We start from the raw sequence: 23,580 nt of genomic DNA on the forward strand, positions 1-23,580 counted from the left end.
AATTTGAAAATGTTAAGTGTTCCTTAAGCAGGTATTAGACGAAGCAAATATTTGCTATTTCTGGTACAGATTTTATTTTGTGCAAATAAAAATCGTACCTAAAATAGCAAATATTCGCTTCGTCTAATACCTGCTTTACACTTTCCAATTTTTCATATGAAAGTGATCAATGCTTGGTAGTCGAAATGAATACAATGTTTCTAGGTCTAACCGTAAATCGGTCCTTTTTATAGCAAAAAACAAATGATGCAAAGTGTAAAAAATTCTCTCACCTGTTGTTCACTACTTGAAGTTCAGTATAGGTGGCGAATAGGCATTGTTCCTTTAAACGAATCTGAGTTATTTTATGTACAGCTTCTCTTGAGTTGTTGAGTTGTTCACTCTTCTTGTCGGGGGACCTTCGGATGTCTGCTTTACTTTCTAAAGATTTGAGCGTTTGTTTTTTTTTTTTTGAAACAGATTTCATGTTGCTTTGTATTCTTCAATCATCTGGGTTCGCGCTGCTGCTGGCTAACAACTTCAAATACGAACACAAAAAACATCAATGGTTTGTTCGTATTCGGCTTAATTTTTGTTTTGTTTTACTCGATACACCTATCCTCTTTGTTTGTTTAACACGTAGAGTATCGGACTATTTCGGTAGGTTTTGCGCATTAGAATGCCCTGCCGAAGTAGTCTCACATCCTAGTACATATAAATCTAAATATATACCTGAAAGGTTATTTGTCCATACAATTGGGGTGGTTTTGTATGTGCCTAAGTTTGCTGGAGAAAAAAAAAACTAAAGAACTACTACACCGCAAAGTGGTTTGTTGGTGGTGGAAAAGTCCACAAATGGCACCATTCGACGATATAAGAAAAGGGTAAAAAACAAGGTTAGAAAGGGGTCCTGGTGCCTACAGATCTGCAGAGGTTGCTGCTGTTGCTGGTGTGGAGGGCTGTGGCTGTGTTGGGTGAATTTTGTGTAACGAATTTTTGGAGGTTTTTTTTGCCGGTAGTGGCAGCTGCCGCCCGTCTGGTGAGGGATGCCGGTGGTGTGTTGTTCCGAGAAGGCTCTGCAAAGCGAAAATCATTAGCGCACGTGAATAACGGGCTGGGTAAGCGTTTTGGTGTGTGCTTAAGAAGGGAGTGAATGAACAACAAACCTCCGGTCGAAGATGGTGAAAATAAATGCTAGTTAGGTCTCTAGATACGACGAATACAACAAAAAGTGAACTCAAACCATCGAAAAGTTGTGGTGTTCTAAAAGGAGAAAATAAAATTAATTGCAACGAAATTTGGTCGATCGGACGGGCTCTGTTCGCTAGAGGTGCGCGTACGGATTGACGGTCGGTGCACTTACCCTCCTGGCCAGGATGGCCCGGCACGCCGGTGCCGGAGCTACTGTGTACGTACGCATTGGCAGCCACCTGTCCGGGCGATCCGGGAGCCGACTGCATCAGCAGTTCGTTCAGTGGCGAACCCTCCCGACTCTCCGGATCCATCGGGGTGGGCGAAACCGGAGCCGATTTGGGCATACCGTATGGCGTCCGGAAGCACTGACTGCCTCGCTGGCGCCGCTTGCGGTAACTTTGATCCACCAGCTTCAGCTCGCTGTTGGGATCGATACGCCAGAAACTGCCCTTGCCCGGTTCGTCTTGTAACCGGGGCACTTTAATGAAATACCTGGAAGGAAAAACCGCTTACTTTGGTCATTCGAAATCGACAAATGCTGACTACATACCGATTCAGACTCAGATTGTGTCGAATCGAATTTTGCCAGCCCTTGTTGGCTCCATTCCGGTAGTACGGATAGTTCTTCGAGATGAACGAATAGATTCCGGACAGCGTCAGCTGCTTTTCCGGCGAAGCCGAAATCGATTGCACAATAAGCTGGGCGTAGCTGTACGGAGGTTTCTCGTTCTCGAGCGATTGCGACGTGGCTGGCGGTTGGAAGTCATTAAAGCTATGGTTAGCACTGCTGCTGGAGGCCAATCCACCGCTACCGGCACTCATGTCGGCATTACCATCGTGCCCCAGGTTAAGGGAGCCACCGTGGCCAACTCCGTACATCGAAAAATCGTGATAACCTTGGCGGGGACTGGTAGGGCAACTGTTGGCCGCACTGATGGTACCCGTTGGCGACGGGTACGGACTTTTGCCGTTATCCCGACCGTGACCGCTAAGGTCCATGTGTTCCATCGACGATGAGCTGGGCGGTTCCGGCGGAATGGAGATCTTAAGCGGAGCGTACATACTTCCGCCGCCACTATTGCCACCACCGCCACCAGCACCAGAAGACGAATTCGGTTGCGCGTTGCCACCCCCACCGGATGGACCATTACCGACCGCTTGAAGGCCAGCCGAATAGGATCCTCCGCTGGCATCCAGCAAGTCACGCGGCTCAGAGGCGCTCTTGTGGTACAAGCTTTCGAACTGTATCTTGATGTTTGTACTGGGGAAGCGTATGCTGCAACTGTTTAACAATCCGATTAGTATTGAAAAATTCTTTTATGATAGGTTTACTTACACCTTAGGCAGCAGGTACGGTTCGGCACCTTTTCGGTGGAAAACGTTATCGATGAAGACCCCGTTCTTGCTTAAGCAGGACAGATAGAATTCCCCGTCGGTGTGGTCGTGGTGCAGTAGCAGATGCTTTCGCGAGACGAAACTGTTCCGGCCGACGTGGAAGTCCACCTGGGCGCGGGATGAATTGCGACCGATCTCGATGAGGTCCTCCGAGATGAGCAGAATGTTGTCCTTGCTTATCAATCGGGCGATAAAGTTGTTCTGGTTGATGTTGGCCAGCGAAATAGCGGGCGCCAGATGGGAGACATTCGGCGTCGGTTGACCGGGCTGAGATGAGACGCGAGAACCGAGCGAATCGGTCGTCCCCGATACGGTCGGTGACTGGGAGGGAGAAATCGAGCGAGACGGTGGAGTGGACGAGTGCCGATGCAAGGAGAGGGGCTGGTGATGGATGAGTTTCCGCAGATTCTGCTGTTGCTGCTGGTAGAGCGCCTCAATAATACTCTGCTCTTGCTCCTCGATGGACTCACCGTGAGCCGTCGGTCCGTGATGTGGTTTCCTTCGACGGTCGTCATCGTTCTCTTCGTCGCTCATGGCATCGGAACCGTTTTCGTGCTGATGTTGTTCCAGCCGCAGGCGTTTTCCCTTGAAGGCTACCACATGCTGCTGCTCCTGTTGCAGTCGATTCTGGTGTGCCTGCTGGCAGAGTGCCTCGATCACGCTCTGCTCTTGCTGCTCGATGGTAGGTTGACTCTCGACGTAGTGCTGCTGCTGTTCGATGACCACGTTGACCGGCTCGCTAATCGGATCGTACTCGATGATTTGCTGCGGGTGCGGGTGGTGATGCGTACTGTAGTCAATACCAGTGCCCGCACCACTGCTGGGCTCGACGGATGCAGTTTCGACAATCTTCAGCGCCGGCGTCGCCGCCGGTTTCAACTGCTGCTGGCCTACCGTGGCCGCCGGCGACGGCTGGTGGTGGTAGTACACCTGGAATTGATGATGCTGCGGCGGGGATGACGACGAAGACGACTGAATGGTCTCGTGCTTGATAACATGCTGCGGGATGTGGAAATTGTTGTTGTCGGTCATTGTAGCGCTCTAGCTTCTCGTTGGCTACTACAGTTGACGCATCTAGAGACACTCGCGATTGCAAGAAAAATAGAGACCTGCGGTTTTTTTTTGCTGTATTCTGCAAATATAAAACAAAAAGGTGGGAGTCAGATTTTGTTACTCGAATACTACTGGACAGCAGCACCTGTCCGAAAAAAAGTAAACAAACGAACGATAGGAGCGGCTTTCGGTTTTGTGGTTTTTTTTTTGTTTTCTTCTCTTCTCTGCGCCAGTCAGCGGCGGCGGCCCGATAGTGTAACGTCGTAAAATCAACAAGCGAAGCGGTTGCTTAGTGTGCACGCAAGCACACAAACTAGCAACGTTTCCTATCGCTGTTATTGTTGTGCATTCCCGGCAAACGAAAATAGCAATCTAGTAGACTGAGTTTGTTCTTCGTTTATACATGTCCCTCCCTACTTCTACCCACCCTCTGCAGCACACTCTGAATGAATCGAGGAAAAGAGGAAAAAATAAGGCAGTATTTTTCGGGTTGATCAAACTGGAAGGGTTTAAGGCGACAAAATGGTTTCTGCTATTGGAGCTACCAATCCTAATGGATGTGATACCTACATCGCAATCCAAAGGATATTCGTAGGCACGTAGACGCCCTTTTACACTGATTACAGTGGAGCATTTGACCGAATCGACATGCCATTGGTACTCTTCTAGGTACAGCGACCTTCGACGGATGGGACCTAGACGAACCTTGGAGTGACTACAAACAATAGTAGGGAACATTGGGTTTCGATTTTTTAAAGACAAGAAACTGAGTTGTTGGAAAATAGTTGATCCCCGGGAAGGGGATGGATCACAGGCCTGCAAACATAGCAAAGAATCACTAAGGGGTTTTTCTAGAGTAAGAAATAGGGCCTAGGGAAAAACAACTGAAGGAGGCAGAACAATAACTTTGGTCTGCCAGTATTTGGATGGGTATCCTTTTAAGATGATGCTTCAGATGGAACTGATGGTTGTTGTACAAACTGTTATATAGCTAATCAACCATCGAGGAACCAGATCGATAAAATAAATAAAATAATAAATAAATACTAGTTTGACCAGACCTATGCCTATATTTTTTTCGCAATTACTTGTATAATTAAACTCACATAGGCAATCACATTCTTTACGAAGTAAGTTTTAGGCGATTATAACGTTTCATTTATGTGCTGTTTTTCCACATGATATTTTTCGGGATGATCTGCGAAAGATGTTGCGTGTAATGGATATTATATTACAATTGCAATTAATTTGCTTTTTAGTTCCTTGTAAACTTACAGTAACAGAACAGTAAAAAAAAGGTTTCTTCAAAATTGCTTCACCGATCAAGATTTTTTCCCACTAGACGCCCGTGTAAGACAAGTGACGCTAGGGCATCACCGTCGTTCTTCTACCAATCACACTGAGAACGGAAAATTACCCGAATGTCCGAAAAACAGCACTTAGCTAACGTTTCAAAATACTCTTCTCAGTACTAAAAACCGTCACGAAAAATGGAAAATTACACAATCCGGTCGGTGGCACCGTCCAGCAGAAATCGATCAAACGCGCCCTAGTAGAGAAGGAGGCACAAGTCTGTTTTTTTTCTCGTCCCCCAAAGCCCTTCCGCTGACGCAACACACAGGGCAAACCGGGAGGCAAAACATCACCATCGAGGGCGACGAGCTGCCCCGGGTGAGCAGAAAAAATAAATAAATAATGGAAAGGTTAGGACTCGCTGCTACTGACTGACTGACTGCTGCTGGTTGTTGTTGCAAACAAAAACACGCCACCGCCCGGACTCGCATCAGCGAGCAACAGCCAGCCAGTCAGCCATCCGCAATCCATCCATCCGTCCGGCCGTCCGATCCAGCCAAAAAGCGAGGAAGGGCTTTGTTTACAAATGAACTTCACTTTGGAAGCTACCAAAAACTTCATCAATCAACGAGACCCGGAGTCACACGCACTCTCCCGTACTTACCCCGGAACTGGCCCGACTGGAACGGCAAAAAGTGGCAGGAAAATGGCTTGCTTTTTCCGGTGTTCCACGAAAGGAAAAATCCACACGCACTCTCGCTTCGCTTGCAGCGAAAAAGGTCAAACCGAGAGAAGAAAAACACGCACGCGAGCCACAGCGAAAACCACCGAGTTGACAGATTGTTCGACACCCTGTGCTGCTCGTGATCGTCGTGTGGTACGCGACGAACGGGTCAGTTTTTCACCACTCCGGAGGGGCAGTGTTGCCATGCCCGGTTGAGGGTGTTGCATGCAAGTGATTGGTGGGCTCACGGTGTGTGCATTCTAGTTGTAAAGTTAAAACTGAAAAAACATGAAACTTTTTATGAATGAAATCTTAATGTTTCAAAAAATATCTAATTTACAGCTGAAGCATTGATCTTTTGATATCAATTATCGTCAGTAAAAAAGAATTTGCAAAATTACGCAAAACATATTGTAGAAACATTCTGTAGAATATTTTTAACAAGTTGTCCTCATGTTTCCCCTTTGACAATGTGGATATTTTGTTTACAAAGAAAAGTTTAAAAACGTTTATTTCTGTGGCTTGTTTAGTGACTAAAATGCAGTGATAAAATGAAGTAAAGATCTGTAGAACAGTAAAGTAAAGACCAACATCATAAAACCTGCCAGAAAAAAATCGAAGTGAAATGATTCTTGACTAGGTTTAAAATATATAACACACTTCAACAAGCAACGAAAAATAGAATAGGGTTTCATAATTAACTTATACCTTATAAATATTGTATTCAAATTTCTTTCTAAAAGAATGATTTTTCTTCTTCTAAAATACCTGAAAAACGCTTATAGGATATAGAAAATCTAAATTCTATTCAAGGTGTCTTACAAAGCCGTTGAAGACAATAAAACAACCACAAAATAAGACAATCACAAATTTACCTTGAATTTTATTTTTATCATAATTAATTTGAATAGACGATAGAAAAGACGGACAAAACATGAACCAAATTTAGTCGAAAAAAGGAACAATGTTGCCAGAAATTCATTTCAAATGCAGTTGAGAACGACCAAAATTTAAAATAATTATAAAAAAATTAATAAATTTACACATCGAATGTCTGAAATGTTATAAAATTCTTATACTTTTATCAACTTATTAACGCTTGCCTGTTCAACACACAACTTGAAAAACTAGAAAAATAACTAACAATTTGTTTAAAGATGCTATACATGCTCACCATCAAAAGTTGAAATGTAGTAAATTAAACAAAACTTAAATTTGTTTGGAAGGCCGAGAGAAAACACCGAAAAAGTCGAAGAGTACACTGAAAAGGACACAAATTTACCATTGAAAATCCCTTTGAATGCACCCAAAAAATGTTAAATAATAAACTAGAAGCATATTCTAAATCCAATTGAAATGGCTAAAATCATTTCTGAAATACCAAAGTCAGAAAGAATACAAGCAGAAAGATGCATGTTGAAAAGTTAAGATCGTATTGGATACCAGAAAAGACCATGAAAGAAAATGGTCAATCATTATCCATTAAACACAATAAACGTTAAAATTTTTGAAAGCAACAGAACAGAAGTTGAAAGAAAAATAGCACCAAGTTTATTATTTACTTGAAAAAACAGTAGAATAGTAAAAAAGTTTATTTTACGTCAGAAAAAAACTCGAAAGCTACAACCAAAAATTCAACCAAAATCAACTTCAAAAAACTTATAAATGTCTCTAATGGGTAGTAAGAAAGCATACGAAAGTTTACACTGAAAAACATCCCTAAAATACAGAAGAAATCGTAAAGAAAATAATTGTGATTACAACTTTAAGTGACTAAAATCTTGTTGAAGGGGAAAAAAAAAAAATTCTGAAAACGCATCTGAACCTCTTTCAAAACAAAAAAAAAATAGATTTAAAATTTAATCCACAAAAATAAAAATAACTGTTAAAAAACGGTTGAGACCAGAAACAAAAATAATAACAACAAAATAAAACTTACATGTAGTTTACAAATGGAAGATGATTGACTTGAGTAACCAGAATAACTCTAAACTCAGCTGGAACCACTTTGAGACGTTTACTAAAAAATGGTGCATGGTTTAAGTATTTAAATTAAAATACTTGAAAATACTTTCAAAGGATAAAATAGACCAATAAACAAAATTTAATTTGAAGTGGTTTGAAAACAAAAAAAAAAACAGAAAAATGGTAGTAAGTGTTTAAAGAGTAAGCTTAAAATTAATTATCAATCAGTCACACATATAACGAGAAAAGACATAAAAATTGATAACGTTTAGAAGACAGAACGACCAGAAAATTACATGATAAAAATTCAGCCAAGACACTTCAGCCAGAAAGAAACATTCATTGACTTCGGGTAACATTCACTTGTTCCACCCCATAAATAATCTATGAAAATTAGATGTAGCTGAAAGTTTAGGAATTTACAAATAACATTCTTCCGTGCCTTAGACGTAGGTAACCAGGTTCTGAAGGCTAGAAAAAGCCAACAATGGAAATAATGCTTTAAAACGCTTCAATTTACCAGAAAAGATCCAAATAAAATAGGATCAAAATTTAGCCAAAGAGGGTTAAAAAACGTTTCTTAGGTACAGAAGAATATAACAATGTGTATAAAAATATTTGAGAAATTACTTTAAAAATTGATAAAGCAAACTAGGTATCTCGAATGCACTAAAAATGCCTAAGAATGTACCGGTAGTCCATAAAAAAAACAAAAACAATTAAAATATTTTTTTTTCTGTGTGGAATTGCTTACTGCGACCAGTATCAATGATTTATTGTGAGATATGTCCGAGTGTCTGCTGTATTCCGCACTTCTAGTTTTAGCAATACCGCTATTGAGAAGTGGCATGCTTATTATTTATCCGTGTTTGTGTGTAATATGATTTTACCCTCCTTCTACACGCTTACCGCTTTGATATACCAAATCTCGAGAATTATAATTCCCTGCAGAAGTTTCGTAAGGCATCCTTCTGGCCAGAGTTATTATGAGAGGCCTGAGAATAAATGCATGCTTAAGTCCTTATTGACATCGAATGGCCTGATTTTACTTAATTTCTAATCCACGACCATTCACTTGACAAAGTGGACAAACCTTGCGGCTGCGCAGTGCGCAGCTCCCAAAAAAAATATTTTTTTTATTAATATAGGAGTTCTGACGAGAGGAAAAGTCAAAAAGCAAATGATTGAAATTGGTTGAAGAAAAGAAGCGTTTACAGGAAAAAGCAAAGCAGACCTAATAGAGTTCTAAGTAGTGCGTATAAGGCTAATAACAAAACTAAGTCCATATGTAACTCAGAGCTTAGTCGAAAATATGTCAGAGTTTAAACGAAGTTTATGAAAAATGATTTCGAACTAGCTAGGAGAATAACTAAAAAGTAGCTGCGCTAACTAGAGAAATAGAAAAATATTTGTTTAATTTACCCTGAAATTATTGAAAGCTTCTCAACATGTTTGGAGAACCGTCTTCAAAAACGGAGAGGCCACAAAAGAAATGATTCTACATTTTTCTCAAATGTATCTGACAACGACTCTAAAACCAGAATATCCGTAGAGTTTTTGGCAGATTTCCACACTTGAAAAAAAGGTATATCTAACTGAAACCGGCTAGATAAAATTCGACAGCTATGGAATTCAGCATTTTTTCTCTGGGTGGTGAGTTTGAATGTCTTTGTAACTAGAATTTCCGAAGTCATTTGGGATTGGGGTGCAACTAACAAAAACTTATTGTCTATTTCTCGCGTAACTTTTCAAAAGGACCTAAGTAACATTAAGAGACTCTTAGTTATTTTTACATATTTCATCATACTCTTTGCATAGTAAGCTAGGCAGCACTACAATCTTTCGATTTGCGGCAAAAATTGTTGAAGCTGTAATTAACGAATCAGAGCGAGAGAAGATAATCGCTAATTGTTAATTAGGCCCTTTTGAAAAGTTACGCGAAATTTGAATAAAATTCATAAAAACGTTGCGTTAACGTTAATTTGACAGAAAATGTATGGGCTAGCTGTCAAATTGCCGCAAACGCAGCCGCAACGTATCCATTGTGTTGAGGCCTTAACTAACGTTTGATTGCGACGTTATTTACACTGGGAAGAAGGTTTGTCGATTTGAATCAACAAGAAATGGTATTTATTTGGCGCTATACAGAGATTTATTTTAGTGAATTTGTGCATACTTTGTGGGTGTTGGAATTAAAGTTCTTCCAGATTCAGATATTAGAAAAACGTTTACGTTTGCTGATGAGCTACTAAATACAAAAATGGACAGGTAATTGAATATCTTTTTTCTCATTCAAACGATACCGATTCAATGTCGATTTACAGCTCACAAGTTGATGCACAATACGAAAACAATAATTTCTTGGACGGAGTAGTTGATTTGATCTAACTGATTTGTTTAATCAGATTACGTATACCCAAATTGAACCTCATCAGATCATATCATCCATTTTCAGGTAACTTTTTGTCTAAAGCAATTCAGGAATCAGCTGCGCTCAATTTTTTTTGCCACTTAATTGTTTTGAGAAATACTGTAGAAAATATTTTACACTGCATATAGCGATGCCGCGAATCAAAAAGTTGTATTTACTGACAATGTCCCGCGATGGTGTGAGAAAGAATGACCTGATTTTAACGATATGAACAATTTCATTACGCTACAGGATTTAACGAAAAAAAAAAACAGAATTATACGGTGTCTGCTATTACACATCGAATACTGCAATCATGGCGGGATCAGTCAATGGAAGTGTTTGTTTATGTGTACTCAGTAAGTGTAGAAACAAACGCTGAATATCAAAGTTTGTTACGTACACTGATAACACCGGAAAATCCGATTTGCTAGGGAGCTCATTCAACTCGAGATGATGCTGCGCTTGCCGAAGAACTACGCACGAATCACCCGAACATTGAAGATTATTACAGTTCCTGGTTATTATGGGTAAACTTTATTAGTTCTGCACATAAGCAATAACAATTAAAAGGGTTGCTTCACTCCCATTGCAATAGGCAAAGTACTTCAGATGGGCTGTAGTGTCGGAATCGGCAAGGCTTCAGGCGATGCATCAAGGAATGATAAAGGCTAACGTTGTGAATGACGGATGGATGAAAGAGATAACTAAAATAGAGCAGTCTCTAGCATTAACTTAGGTGCCCCTTTTTTGAAAAAAGTTCCATTTGTTGCCAAAAATCCTTATTTTATTTTAATTAAGGTTACAAACGCATGTCTAGCAGTGCTGATAAAAGTCATTTTCCCCAGCAAAATTCTTCGAAAATTACAGCCAATCATTTTCAATTTTCACTTCCAATGATCGCAGCACTCTTTCAGATACACTAGATTTTCGTCCTAGTAACGTGCTGTTATACTCAGATGAAATAGATCGCGGGCATCGTTCACGGTTACGGAATAAAATTTGACGACAAATCCAACCAAATGATCTTCACTTCAAAGCGAAAAAGCAAAACAAACAGTTCACTCAACCAAAATGAACCTCACCGAAACACTTTTTCACTGACACTGACCGATGCCTTGACAATCTTCGTTAACTGATAAACTGATTTTGTTGTCTTGCTTTCATCGCATGAAATATAATGAGGTGTTTTGACAGTTCACTTCCATGCAAAAAGTGGGAAGGGAGAACTCTGAAAGGATTGTAAAAAAATAACATTTATGGATGCTTTTTTTCACTTTCACTCAAGAGTGTCAACAAATATCAACCCTGATGTCTAGAAATGATTTGATACATTATTTTAGAAGAAAATTAGCTAAGGAATCCGAAAAGCATATGAACTTCAAGTGACAGTGTTGCCGGATATATTTAAAAAATAAAATTCCAGTTTTTAGCAAATGATTATGTTTTGACCCCAATATTAATAATTGCATTGTTTTCCTGGAAAAATTTCACACAGCAAAAGTGGGCACATCTCTGGTCAAAATTATATATTTTCTGAATTGGTTAATTTTTTCATCTTGCATAATTTAGAATGTCTAGAATTAAATTATACTAGCAAAACGAGACGAGAAATTATAACTTTCACATTTCTTACACTTTTGAAGTAGAATACTTCTCTCAGGAAGTTCGGCTACATAGGGATGTGAAATGAAAATCTAAAACCGAAAAAAGTGAAAAATATGTCCAATTTCAAATGTTAATAAATCGGTTAGTATTCGATGGATTTCCTTCGTTCTTGCAGCAATAGATTGGAAAATCTTCTAAGATTCTTCCCAAAACAAGATAATTGTAGTTTTATTATTCACACTATTGTACTATTGAAAATAGTCAAGCCTTGTCAAAACGAAAAATTCGACCTCTGATTGGTCGTTATATGCTTGCTTCCCAAGCACGGTCGACAGGATCATATACCTTGCAATTGAAAACATGCTATTTGGCCTATATAAGAGCCTGTTTCAGCCGGAGCCGCTCATCACATTCATCATTTCACAGTTTAGTTTTGACCGTTGAACAGAACAGTCGTTTTACAAACTGAGCAAAGTATACGTTGTGCACTTAGTAGATGGAGGTGGAAGAAACCTGGACGCTGCAATCCACGGGCACCAAGCCTAAGCGGAAGAAAACAGAAGCACCTGACATTAGTGACGACGAGCTGGAAGCGGAGTTATTGCGAAAAAACACCTTCAGTAAGCTGACGGAGAAACTTAAAGCCACCAAGAGCCAGCCGGCCCCGGTGTGACTGCATCGGAAAACTCGTCCGGGAAGAAGCAGCCTCCGTTGGTGGTTAAGAACATCGGCTTCGCGAACCTCGTCGAGAAAATGGAGCACTGCGATGCCCGACCGACATACAAAATAACCCGGTTCGGCATCAAAATTTTGTGCTCATCGGCGGAAGAATTTGACAGAGTGAAAATCTACCTGCAGGAATCTGATTGTGAGTTCTACACACACGACGGCTCCGTGGCTTCCCACTGGCTGACCTTACCAGCATCCTGGATCGGTTGAAGAAAGAATCCAACATCACTGCCCTGGCCGCACACATCATCCGGCGTAAAGTTGAGTGTGCCGATCTGGACGAGTCGTTTTATCTGGTACACTTTACAAAGGGGTACACCAACTTGAAGAAGCTGAGTGAAGTTAAAAGCATTGGGCACATCATCGTAAAATGGGAAGCTTACCGCAACAAACGCGCTGACGCACACAATGCATGAATCGCCTGTACCATGCCCACGGAACCCGAAACTGTCATCTGAAGAGTCGCTGCAACAACTGTGGCGAACTGCACGCTACGGAAAAATGCAAATCTAATGCACCCGCCAAACGATGCGCCAACTGCGAAGGCGCTGACGCTGCTTCGGACCGCAACTGTCCCAAGAGACCGAATACATCAAGATTCGGTAACAAGCGACAACTTCGAATCAGCCCGGAAGAAACATAAGAAAAAGTCCGTCTGTGCCTGCTCTGAACGAAAAAACTTCCCAAGCATCCCGCAGCCCGCCGGTGTGCCAATCCCAGTGGCCTTTCCGTCAACTTCCAACGCCTGGACATATGGTTTGCAAATATGGGGTCAATTGAGCCTCGCTGCATCCGTATTGCCAACTGGAACGCTCGCTCTGTAAGGGCGAAAAAGATCGAACTGAGCAACTTCCTTGCTCAACAAAACTCGACGTAGGAGTTATCACCGAAACCAGGCTGAGTCCAACATCCAACTTCTCGCTCCCCAACCACACCATGGTTCGGCTAGACCACCCTAACTCCAGCAGTGGCGGTGTTGCTGTGATCGTCAAACACGGCATCCGCTACGAAATCCTCCCGCATCCGAAGACGAGTATCATCGAAGCCATCGGAGTGAAGATCCATGCCTTCCATGGAGGCATCATGCTGTTTGCTCTCTACTATCCTCGCCAGTGTGTGGAACGCAACGGTACATCCAAGCTCTACGCGGAAGACCTCCAAAAACTCATCGATACCAGAACCGGCTTTGTGGTGGCTGGTGACCTCAACGCGCGCCATACACTGTGGCGTAACCGAAGCTGCAACAAAAATGGTGATCTGCTGGCGGAACACCTTAGCTCAGGCACGTGTGCTATCCACTTTCCAGACGAACCAACCTTTCTACCCCCAGCTGGTACTACGTCGACACTGGACGTCTTCCTAACCGACCTGGCCCTGTCTAAGCCGGTCACCCACCACGAACTGAGCTCCGACCACTACCCGGTGGTGTGTGAACTCGAACTGGATCCATCACCTGCTCCGGTCCAGATGAGGAGAGACTATCATCGGGTCAACTGGGTCACATTCAGCCGACTGGTGGACACACGCCTACCTGACGACGAACCGATCCTGCCATCCGTTGAAGCCATAAACAACCAGCTGCAAATCTTCGAGGAAGCAATTCATGCCGCAGAAGAATCCTGCGTCCGTTGGGTACCGGTAAGGCGCCAGTTTACCGCAATTGACGCCCAAACCTGTAGGCTAATCCAACAGCGAAACACCATCCGACGGCAATTTCAGCGTACGGGCTGCCTGCTGAAGAAACAACAAGCCGCCATCCTCAACCGAATCATCGCAGACCGGGTGGCAAAAATTCGAAACGACCAGTTCGCTGCTGACATTGGTCAAATGGGTGACCATTCAAAGCCCTTCTGGAAGTTGGCGAAACTACTGAAGCAGAAACCGAAAGCGATACCACCCCTGAAGGACGATCGAGGAGGCATTCTGGTATCTCCTTCCGAGAAAGTGAATGCTATCGCTAACAAGCTCGTCTTGGCGCCCAACATCGGAGACAGCATGATAAGCCCACACGAGGACATGGTTCGACAGACAATCACCTAGCTAGAACATCAAATCCACGACATTCCGGCGGCCAGCCAGGTATCAGAGAGGGAAGTGAACGCTGCGGTTAAATGTGGCAAAAATATGAAAGCGCCAGGCAACGATGTCATCTTCAACCTGGTACTGAAGAAGCTGTCCAGCAAAGCTTACGGTTTTCTGGCGATGTTTCGAGTTGGAACACTTCCTGACCAGATGGAAAACAGAGAAAGTTATTCCCATTCTGAAGCCAGGAAAGGACCCGACTCTACCGACAAGCTACAGGCCCATCACACTGCTGTCATCGGTGAGCAAAGTCTTCGAAAGGATCATACTTCAGCGCATGTTGGGGCACATCGAAGAGCATGAGGTCATCATACCAGAACAGTTCGGTTTCCGGAAAGGGCATTCCGCCGTTCAACAGCTGGTTCGAGTGGAAAACATCATCTACCGAAACAAGTCACTCTCCAACAACACTGCCATGACACTACTAGACGTCGAAAAAGCATTCGACAATGTGTGGCACGACGGGCTGATCCACAAACTTATCCAGTCCAGGTTCCCGGTGTTCCTGGTCCAAATGGTGAGGAGTTACCTGAGCAATCGGCATTTTCGAGTCCATCTCTATGGAACGGACTCGGAACAACATGGTATTCCAGCTGGAGTAACACAGGGCAGCTTACTGGGCCCAATCCTCTACAGCATATTTACATCAAACGTGCCTCCACTTCACAGTAGGTGCAAATTATCGCTGTACGCGGATGATAGCGCGATACTGGCAAATGGACGAATGCCAAAGGACAACCGAGCCCGGCTGCAGCGTGGGATAACTGCATACGTAGACTACCTTGCCAGCTGGAAAATCAAAGTCAATGAAGCGAAAACACAAACAATAATCTTCAAACACCGGCAATTGCAAAAGCTCTCTCCACCGGAAAGTTGTCGAATAACGATCAACGGTCATCCCGTCGAATGGTCCAGCAAGGCAGGCTACCTCGGTGTAACCATCGACGACAAACTGCTCTACAATGCTCACACAGACAGCCTCAGAAAAAGATGCATCGGACTGATGAAGCAATTATACCCGTTGACATGCCGTAGGTCGCGGTTGTCGCAACGAAATAAAATCGCAATCTTCAAAATGATAGTCGCACCGGTGGTAAACTATGCCATGCCACTATGGGGTTTCTGTGCCGAGACCCATAAAAAGAAACTCCAGGTAGTCCAGAATCGTCTGCTAAGGAACATAATGAATGCCCCCTACGACATCCGAATAACATACCTGCATCGAGCGGCCGGATGCAAGACAGTACAGGAGCGGATAGAGGATTCCTACGCCAGTTTTGTGGAGAAGGCTCTCTCCTCAGAGCACCAACTCATTCGAGGCCTGGTAAATTAGGTTATAAAGTTTTAGTGTAAGTAGGATTTTCAAATTTAAATACTGATGGTTGAACCATCAAAATAATGCACATATGAAAAAAAAGCAATAACAAATATTAAAAATATTTAACGAGGAACCCGAAGTTGAAAACAAATATTGTAAATCTCTCAAAATGTTTCAACATTGTACAAAACAAAATGAATTGAATAAAGACCAATTTTAATGTAAAAAAAAAAACTAGCTACATTCATTAGTCGGAAGGTGAGCTGGATGGACCGTCCACAACGTTGACAGCAGTAGAAGCAGATACAGCACTCAGAAGTAATAGCGGGTTGCGCCTGTGGCTGACCTCAAATGAAATAAATCACTTGCGCTGTGGTTGGTCACCATGTCTCAGTAGCAGCGCGGTTCTTCTCAGCGTGCCTCGCCAGACTGCCATTATTCCCCCACTGTTGGGGCAGCATAAAGATCGTCATCACCAAATCCAATTTTGAACAGCAAAATGCCTTTTTTCAAGGCAAATAAACAAGTCATTGAAAGTTAATAATTTTTGACAACGTAAGCAAGCATTCTGTGCGGATTCTAGCAGTTACATCTGTCGCGGCCGTCTAATTTACTGAATGTGAAATAGCTTCCACAGTGCATGTTGTCCGTGTATCTTAATTCCCCCAATGTTATGGCAGCTCAAAAGTTGTAATCAGCAACCGATTTTGAACAGCAAAATGCTTTTTGAAGTAGAATACTTCTCTCAGGAAGTTCGGCTACATAGGGATGTGAAATGAAAATCTAAAACTGGAAAAAGTGAGAAATATGTCCAATTTCAAATGCTAATAAATCGGTTAGTTTTCGATGGATTTCCTTCATTTTTGCAGCAATCGATTAGAAAATCTTCTAAGATTCCTACCAAATGCATGAAATTGCAATTTTATTATTCGAACTATTGTACTATTGAAAATTCTTAAGCCTTGTCAAAAAACAAAGTTCGACCTCTGATTGGTGGTTACACGATTGCTGTCCCTAGCACGGTCGGCATTGTTATGGACCTAGTAAATTGGGAATGCATCATTTATACTATATAAGAGCTTCATCAGATAAAAAAAAGACATTTCATTTGATATTAAATTGTAAAACTAAAATTTGAAGAACACAAATGAATATTTGAAGAGTTAATATTTTCTCGTTTTGCGCTATAATCCAAAGTTAATTATCTTCATCTACATGCATACTCTGACTATTATTACGTGTTTGCGTCGCTTAGTGTTTGGCTACGGTTATGCAGAACGCAAATAACGGCGCGATGCGATTCGGCAAGACGAAATGTGCTGAAATATATAGCTCTACTTCGACCTAAAGAAGAGCTGTACATTTCACCACGGTAAGGCGAATCGCATCGCGCCGTCATTCACGTTCTGCATAATCGTAGTCTTTGTTCCGTTCCCGTTTAATGATGTCGTATTAAATGTGCATATTACAATTCGGCAGCACTTCACTTCTCATTTGCACAAAATTCAAAAATATTCAATGAACTTCATTCAAAATATCAAACAAAAAGAAATTACAATACTGCCAATGAACGGTCAACGTTTATTTACTAGAAAAAATGACTGACACGCAAGCAGCAGGGTTATCTTTCTTGTAAAAGTATCCTACTTCAACCTTGCGGTCGTGGCTTTGGATACAACCTTCCTGTGATTTTTTCGTAGTTCGGTCGAGACTTTGAAATTGTGAATTCCCCAGTTTAAACAGTTTTTCAAAAAGCTTATGGTTGTTGTATTTCCCAAGAAAATCTACTACAAATATCATGTATCGATAAATGTCTTGGAGCATACTGAACATCTCTGGAGAATAAATATTGAAGAAAATAAAATCGTATGAAAACCTACAAAAAATGGGCCCAAAAACATAGTTCCACCGATTTATCTTGATGGGATGACATAAATCGACTTCGGAAGCTATTTTAAATTCCAAGATGTTGAATTACGGTTTCTGGAAAACAACCTAAAACGGCCGAATTCCACCTGATTACTATTTTTCGAACCGGGATGATATATAGAGACCGTAAATTGACCTCAGTTGAGCCTCTTCAGGAACACTACAGTAATCTTAGTGTTAGAGAGATTTGAAAGAGAATTGTTACTGAAATATACCGCGCCAGACCATCAAATTATTTAATTTCGATCGAATGTACAGTCTCCGATTTTTTCTCACTATATATGAACGAATTTTATATATAATCGAATCATAGAAGAAAAAAATGTTTTATAATTATTTTTCATATATGATTTTTTGTTTCGAATAAATAAGAATTTTATTTTTGATTCATCCCCCTAAAAGTCAGAAAAAAACATTTCTTACAAAAATATATAATCTTCTAGTTATTTTTGATGTACTTGTAGTCAAATGTAAAGTATCAAAAAAAATAAAATTTTAAAGTATATGTAGATTTGTCAACTTGTTTGTATTTAATTTCTCAAATTTTTGAAAAATATTTTTTTTTGAAATTATTTTTATTCAGGTATTTTCATTTAAGAATTTTAATTTTTTTTATTTTCAAATTTTTTTTAAATAATTTTCAAAATTGAATTTTTTATTAAATTTTTTCCTTTTTTATCAACCGTTATGTAGGGGGGGGGGGGGGGTGGGGGCAAGACGGACAGGGTGGGTAAGATGGACATGTGACTTATTCTTAAGCTTAGCGACTTTCTTTCTGTAAAATTGTCTCGGCCAATCTATCATCAAGTTAGTTTATGGTTCTCGAACCACTGTCACCATGGTTACATTCGTCAAATGTGCAATAAATAAACAAACTTTATAACAAAGCTACAAGTTCGAGTGCGGATGTAGTTTTTTTGTGTCAGAAAATAAGGTTTTTTCCAGTAAGTGTCGCGTTTTATTGGATGTTGATCCATTTTTCGGTTATTTGAAACTTGGCTGATCTATTCGCGAAGAGATACAGGTAAAGTATATTGTTATTGAAAAACTATGAAAGTTTGAAAATTGTGTGTACTGATGGGGTAAGATGGTCCACCACCAGGGTGGGTAAGACGGTCAGTGTTTATAATATTGGTTCTTCAAATTAAGGTATGCCTCGATCCTACAAAAGGACAACTACCCGTCAGACGTGGACCGAAAGTCAGCTGGCTGCTGCTAGACACGAAGTGGCCTGCGGAATTTCGGTTCTTGCTACCGCGGTAAAATACGGTATTCCAAGGACCACTTTGAAGAGGCGAATTGCATTTCCTACAATGACAATGAGTATGGGGCCTAAGGAAGCCGTTTTCACTGCAGAACAGGAAAATGAATTGGTACAGCATCTCTTGGACTTAGAGAGTCGCTTCTATGGCCTTACTCAAAAGGATGTCCAAAAGCTTGGCTTCGAGCTAGCCGAAAGAAACTTCCTTCCACATCCCTTCAACAAAGTCAAAAAAATGGCAGGGCGCGATTGGTTACTCGGCTTTCTGAAACGAAATCCAAAATTAAGCTTTCGAAAGCCTGAAGCCACGTCTTACGCGCGTGCACGAGGTTTCAACAAACAGGCAGTATATGCTTATTATAATTTACTCGAGCAATTTCTTAAAGAAGGAAGATTTGCTCCTACCCAAATATATAATGCAGACGAGACCGGAATCAGCACAGTAAGTTCAATAGTTCAGTTCACACCTTTTTAGCTATTTTAAATGAAAATATTCTTCGAAGGTCCCTCCAAAAAAACAAAAAATTGCTGCTTTAAAAGGAAAGAAGCAAGTGGGATCGATTTCCTCTGCGGAACGTGGAGAAACTACTTCGGTGATGATGTGCATGTCTGCAACCGGTAAATATGTTGCTCCACTCATGATCTTTCCTCGAGCTCGGATGAATGAAGCATTGAAGAGAGGTGCTCCAGCTGGGACTAAGTTTCGGTGTAATGCATCGGGATATATGACGACGGAAGTATTTCTCGATTGGTTCGACCACTTCCTGGAGTACGCTAAGCCATCAAAGGAAACACCAGTATTACTTATTATCGACGGACATAGTAGTCACACGAAGAATCTGGCTTTTGCTGAAAAGGACCAGGAACAGTTTTGTAACAGTTCTTGTATTGCCCCCCCCACTGCAGTAATAAGATGCAACCTCTAGACGTTGCATTTATGGGACCATTTAAGAAGAACTTAGTAAAGCGGGCAATGTATGCAGTTTGCGAGGATGCGAAAATGAACGGGAATAGAAGGTGTGACTTTTAGGCTTAGAAAAAATTTTCCCTCGTCCCCCGTCTGGACTCGAACCCGCAATCTCCGTTGTCTCCGGCAAGGTGTTTTGGCCAATTAAACTACTGGGAAAGGTATAAATAGTTCTAAACCAAAGTCGAATCACCCTCTACTATTGTGTTCCCGTATCTCAGCACGCCAACGATGAACTGCACACACTGCCCGGTGGGAGTTTATTTTTTATAACTGAGAGAGTGATCTCTTCACGCACACAGTGTATAATGACTTATTATATCTACAGCGGCGCAAGCGATGAGACACCTCAGTCGGTGGCTAGACTCCGAACGCGTAGAGGGTGTAGAGGGTGATTCGACTTTGGTTTAGAACTATTTATACCTTTCCCAGTAGTTTAATTGGCCAAAACACCTTGCCGGAGACAACGGAGATTGCGGGTTCGAGTCCCGTCTGGACGAGGGAAAAATTTTTCTAAGCCTAAAAGTCACACCTTCTATTCCCGTTCATTTTCGCATCCTCGCAAACTGCATACATTGCCCGCTTTACTAAAACTTAAAATGTAAGTCATATGACAAAAATGAAATTAGTTCGTAAAGTAAGAAGAACTTTTCCTACGCAGCAGACGCTTTCTTGCGCCAACATCCTGGGGTTGTAATTGGGCTGTACGATGTTGCAGATTTTATGGCGCAAGCTTTTGTTAAGGCTGCCAGCATTAGTGTTGCCATTTCTGGTTTCAAAGCAACCGGAATATGGCCTTGCAATCGTCACGTATTTTCGGATGAATCTTTTGCGCCGTCCGAAGTTACAGATCAACCTGAAGTACAACCTGTTGAGAATCATGATGAACCTGCAAGCTGCACGGTAGAGAAAAGTGTAGTTGAATCTACGTTGGAAGATGGTTTAATTCCTGGCGACCAAGCTGTTAGTGACATGGAATCATCTTTCAACGTTACGCCTAAAGAAATTCTGCCGCTTCCGAAAATTTCCAGACCCCGAGGCTCGAAAAGGAAGCGCAAAACCGAAAAAGCGGTTGAGATCACATCTGACTCATACCGCCAAGAATTAGCGATAGCTGAAGCTGCAAAAGAGATAAAACTCATCAAGAAGATGAAAAGGCCAATTAAACGTGTCAAGCGAGAAATTGTTCCGGAGGATTCACTTTGCGATCAATGCGGAAATGGTTTTTCTGATTCTGTAGATGGCTCAGGATGAGGCAGATGCATCAAATGTGACATTCGGTTTCACGCGACATGCCATTACGCTGAAATTGTCTGCAATGCATGCGCCTAATTGATTGAATGGGCGTGCTACTAAGCTTCGATGAACGGAATTTGTTTTTTTTTTGTTCTGAGCTACTGGCTGTCACCAATAATTGTTTGTGATTTATTCCGCTGTATAATAAATAAAATAATATATAAAATCATTCAGTTCGATAAGATTGAAACTGCCTCTGAAAAACTGATACAGGACCTTGTAAAACCCTGTTCCCGGAGTGTGCCCAGTAAGGCCAAAAACCTTAAAATATCCTCCATGTGTGTTTTCGTTTCACGTTTCGCTGATTCATAACGTTATAAAAGCTCAACTCGTCGTTTATTTTTAATTTTCTTAACATGGCCGTCTTACCCACCCTACCTGTCCATCTTACCCACACCACCTGTCCGTTTCACCCGCACACTCAAAAAAAAGCGAATTCTGCAATCTTTTTTTATTGTTTCAAAAAACGTAGAAAACGATTTTCGATCGTGAAACCAAATACTACGCATCAAAGTGCTTGTGTCAAACTAAAGTGTAAAGAATTAAGATCCCAAAAATATGATGTTTTACACATACAAATTTACTGTTTCCTTAACATGTCCGTCTTGCCCCCACCCCCTCTATTTTGTAGATATTCTCTTACGATATACACTAAAGTCGCTTTTTACGCGGGGGATACGTGCCGCGTAAAAAAAAACGCGTAAATTCCGGAATCCGCGTAAAAAAAAACAGCGTAAATTCCAGAATCCGCGTAAAAAAAACCTGCGGTTATTATGCAATCTGAGTGAAGAGAAACCGAAATCCGCGCAAAAAAAATACTGCGTAAATTCCGAATCTGGGTAAAAAACCCGCGTAAATTCCGGAATCCGCGTAAAAAGCGAACTTAGTGTATGTATGTATTTTTCAAATTTTATCTTTGTGCATAGGTCATAAAACTCAAGCTACAAAATATACAAATTTCTGAGAATCTCTAGCTCAACCCTGTTACTTGTGGCAAAAATCGTGATTATTATGAAATTCAACAGCAATTTTCTCTCGGTGGTGAGTTTGAATGCCCGTGTGGCTAGAAGTGATAATTTTTTAACATTTTGTATGTTTTTCTAAATTCATAAATTGGTATAAAAAAGTCAGTTTTCTACATGTCATAGCATGATTTCGCTTTATCATGTGAAAATATTGTTTCTTTTTAGATGTAATAACAGTAATAAGTCTATTTTCAGAATACTATATCAACAGAGAAACGTTTGTTCAAAATATATTTGCTTTCTTTTAAAAAAGCGGAAAAGAAGAAAACAAATTCAACTCACTCCCAACAATGTACAACGTGAGATTAGCTAAAATGTAAACATCAACATAAGCCAATCGCAAACAGTGACGAGACGATTTTAACTACGCAAAGCATTGCTCTGGCTAACAGCACACATCATGATTCACGATGAGGTGAGTATAGCGCAGCATTATTTCGTCATGGAGGTTTATTGTTTACGTAACTTTCCGTCCCAGCCGCCATATGTCAGCAATGATTTCTCGTCGGAATTCTCACCTTTCCCAAAAACCGACCGAAACACAGTAGTAAACAAACATTCGAAAAAATCACATTTCAACTTACGTCACTCCGCAAAACAAGCGTGGATTTTTTCCGTCGTCCAAGTCAAGTGAAAAATTCTGGACAGAGCCTCTTTCAACTCACTGCTGGTGTGAAAAGCACATGCACAAGGTTTCCTCCTGTGGTTTTTTTTCCTATCTGCGTGTTTAGCGTGAAACACAAAACAAACCTCGAAATCCTACCGGAACCGTTCGATTAACAACCGCAATCGTCGCTTTATTGGGTTTCCTAGCTTCCGAACCGCACAAAATGCAGAATAATTGAACCGAAAATAGCAAATCAAATGCTCACTCTTGCACAGAATAGTGAAAATAAAGACGATCTGCCTTTTGTAAACACACACGCGCTGTAGCTTTTGGTAGGCTGCTGCTGCTGCTGCGTTGTTTTTGTTTTTGATCGATGCGCGTTTTCTTTCCGTTTCTTCGCTTTTTTTATCAACTCAATGCGGCTGCTGGGGTGCCGTCGCATTGGTGCGGAGTGACGACGGAATAAACGAAACTCACCACGACGACGTCAAAAGCAGTGGGAGCTGGATTCTGCTGCGCTCTGTGTTTTGTATGAAAGAAAGCATGAAAGGTGCGGTCATGTTAAAGAGTCTTATTTCAGATCCTAGAATGCTTCCAAAAACGGTACAGGTTTTCCGTGGTTTTAACTATGAATAAGAGGCCGTTGGTGCGATTTACACATTCTTTACATTCCAATTGTACCTACTTTTAACTATTTTCACATTGCACCGTAATTTCAAGTGAATGATCGCGTTCCATTTTTTTA

General features: G+C 41.3%; 1 protein-coding gene and 1 long non-coding RNA gene across 5 annotated transcripts; one reads left to right on the plus strand and one right to left on the minus strand.

Moving 5' to 3' along the window:
* Window positions 1–448: 448 nt before the first annotated feature.
* Window positions 449–23,280, minus strand: LOC129733895 (forkhead box protein K1-like). Of its 4 annotated transcripts, XR_008729738.1 has the most exons (6): window positions 22,813–23,279; window positions 2,510–3,700; window positions 1,724–2,455; window positions 1,343–1,665; window positions 1,146–1,242; window positions 915–1,055 (listed from the first exon to the last, which is right to left on the minus strand). XR_008729738.1 is itself a non-coding variant. In XM_055695481.1 (5 exons), exons 2-5 carry the CDS (start codon window positions 3,598–3,600, stop codon window positions 877–879), a joined length of 2,325 nt encoding a protein of 774 aa, XP_055551456.1. In that variant the 5' UTR covers window positions 3,601–3,700; window positions 22,813–23,280; the 3' UTR covers window positions 449–876. The 4 variants fall into 4 exon arrangements, 3 of the variants coding, with proteins under 3 accessions (XP_055551456.1, XP_055551457.1, XP_055551458.1); XM_055695481.1 differs by lacking the exon at window positions 1,146–1,242 and having other exon boundaries at window positions 449–1,055; window positions 22,813–23,280; XM_055695482.1 differs by lacking the exons at window positions 1,146–1,242; window positions 22,813–23,279 and adding an exon at window positions 5,579–5,754 and having other exon boundaries at window positions 449–1,055.
* LOC129733896 (uncharacterized) lies at window positions 22,221–23,125 on the plus strand. The gene is made up of 2 exons (XR_008729739.1): window positions 22,221–22,643; window positions 22,707–23,125. It is a non-coding gene; the product is annotated as an uncharacterized LOC129733896 (long non-coding RNA).
* Window positions 23,281–23,580: the final 300 nt, after the last annotated feature.

Source organism: Wyeomyia smithii, chromosome 1, assembly GCF_029784165.1.
Source record: "Wyeomyia smithii strain HCP4-BCI-WySm-NY-G18 chromosome 1, ASM2978416v1, whole genome shotgun sequence".
Lineage (NCBI taxonomy): Eukaryota > Metazoa > Arthropoda > Insecta > Diptera > Culicidae > Wyeomyia > Wyeomyia smithii.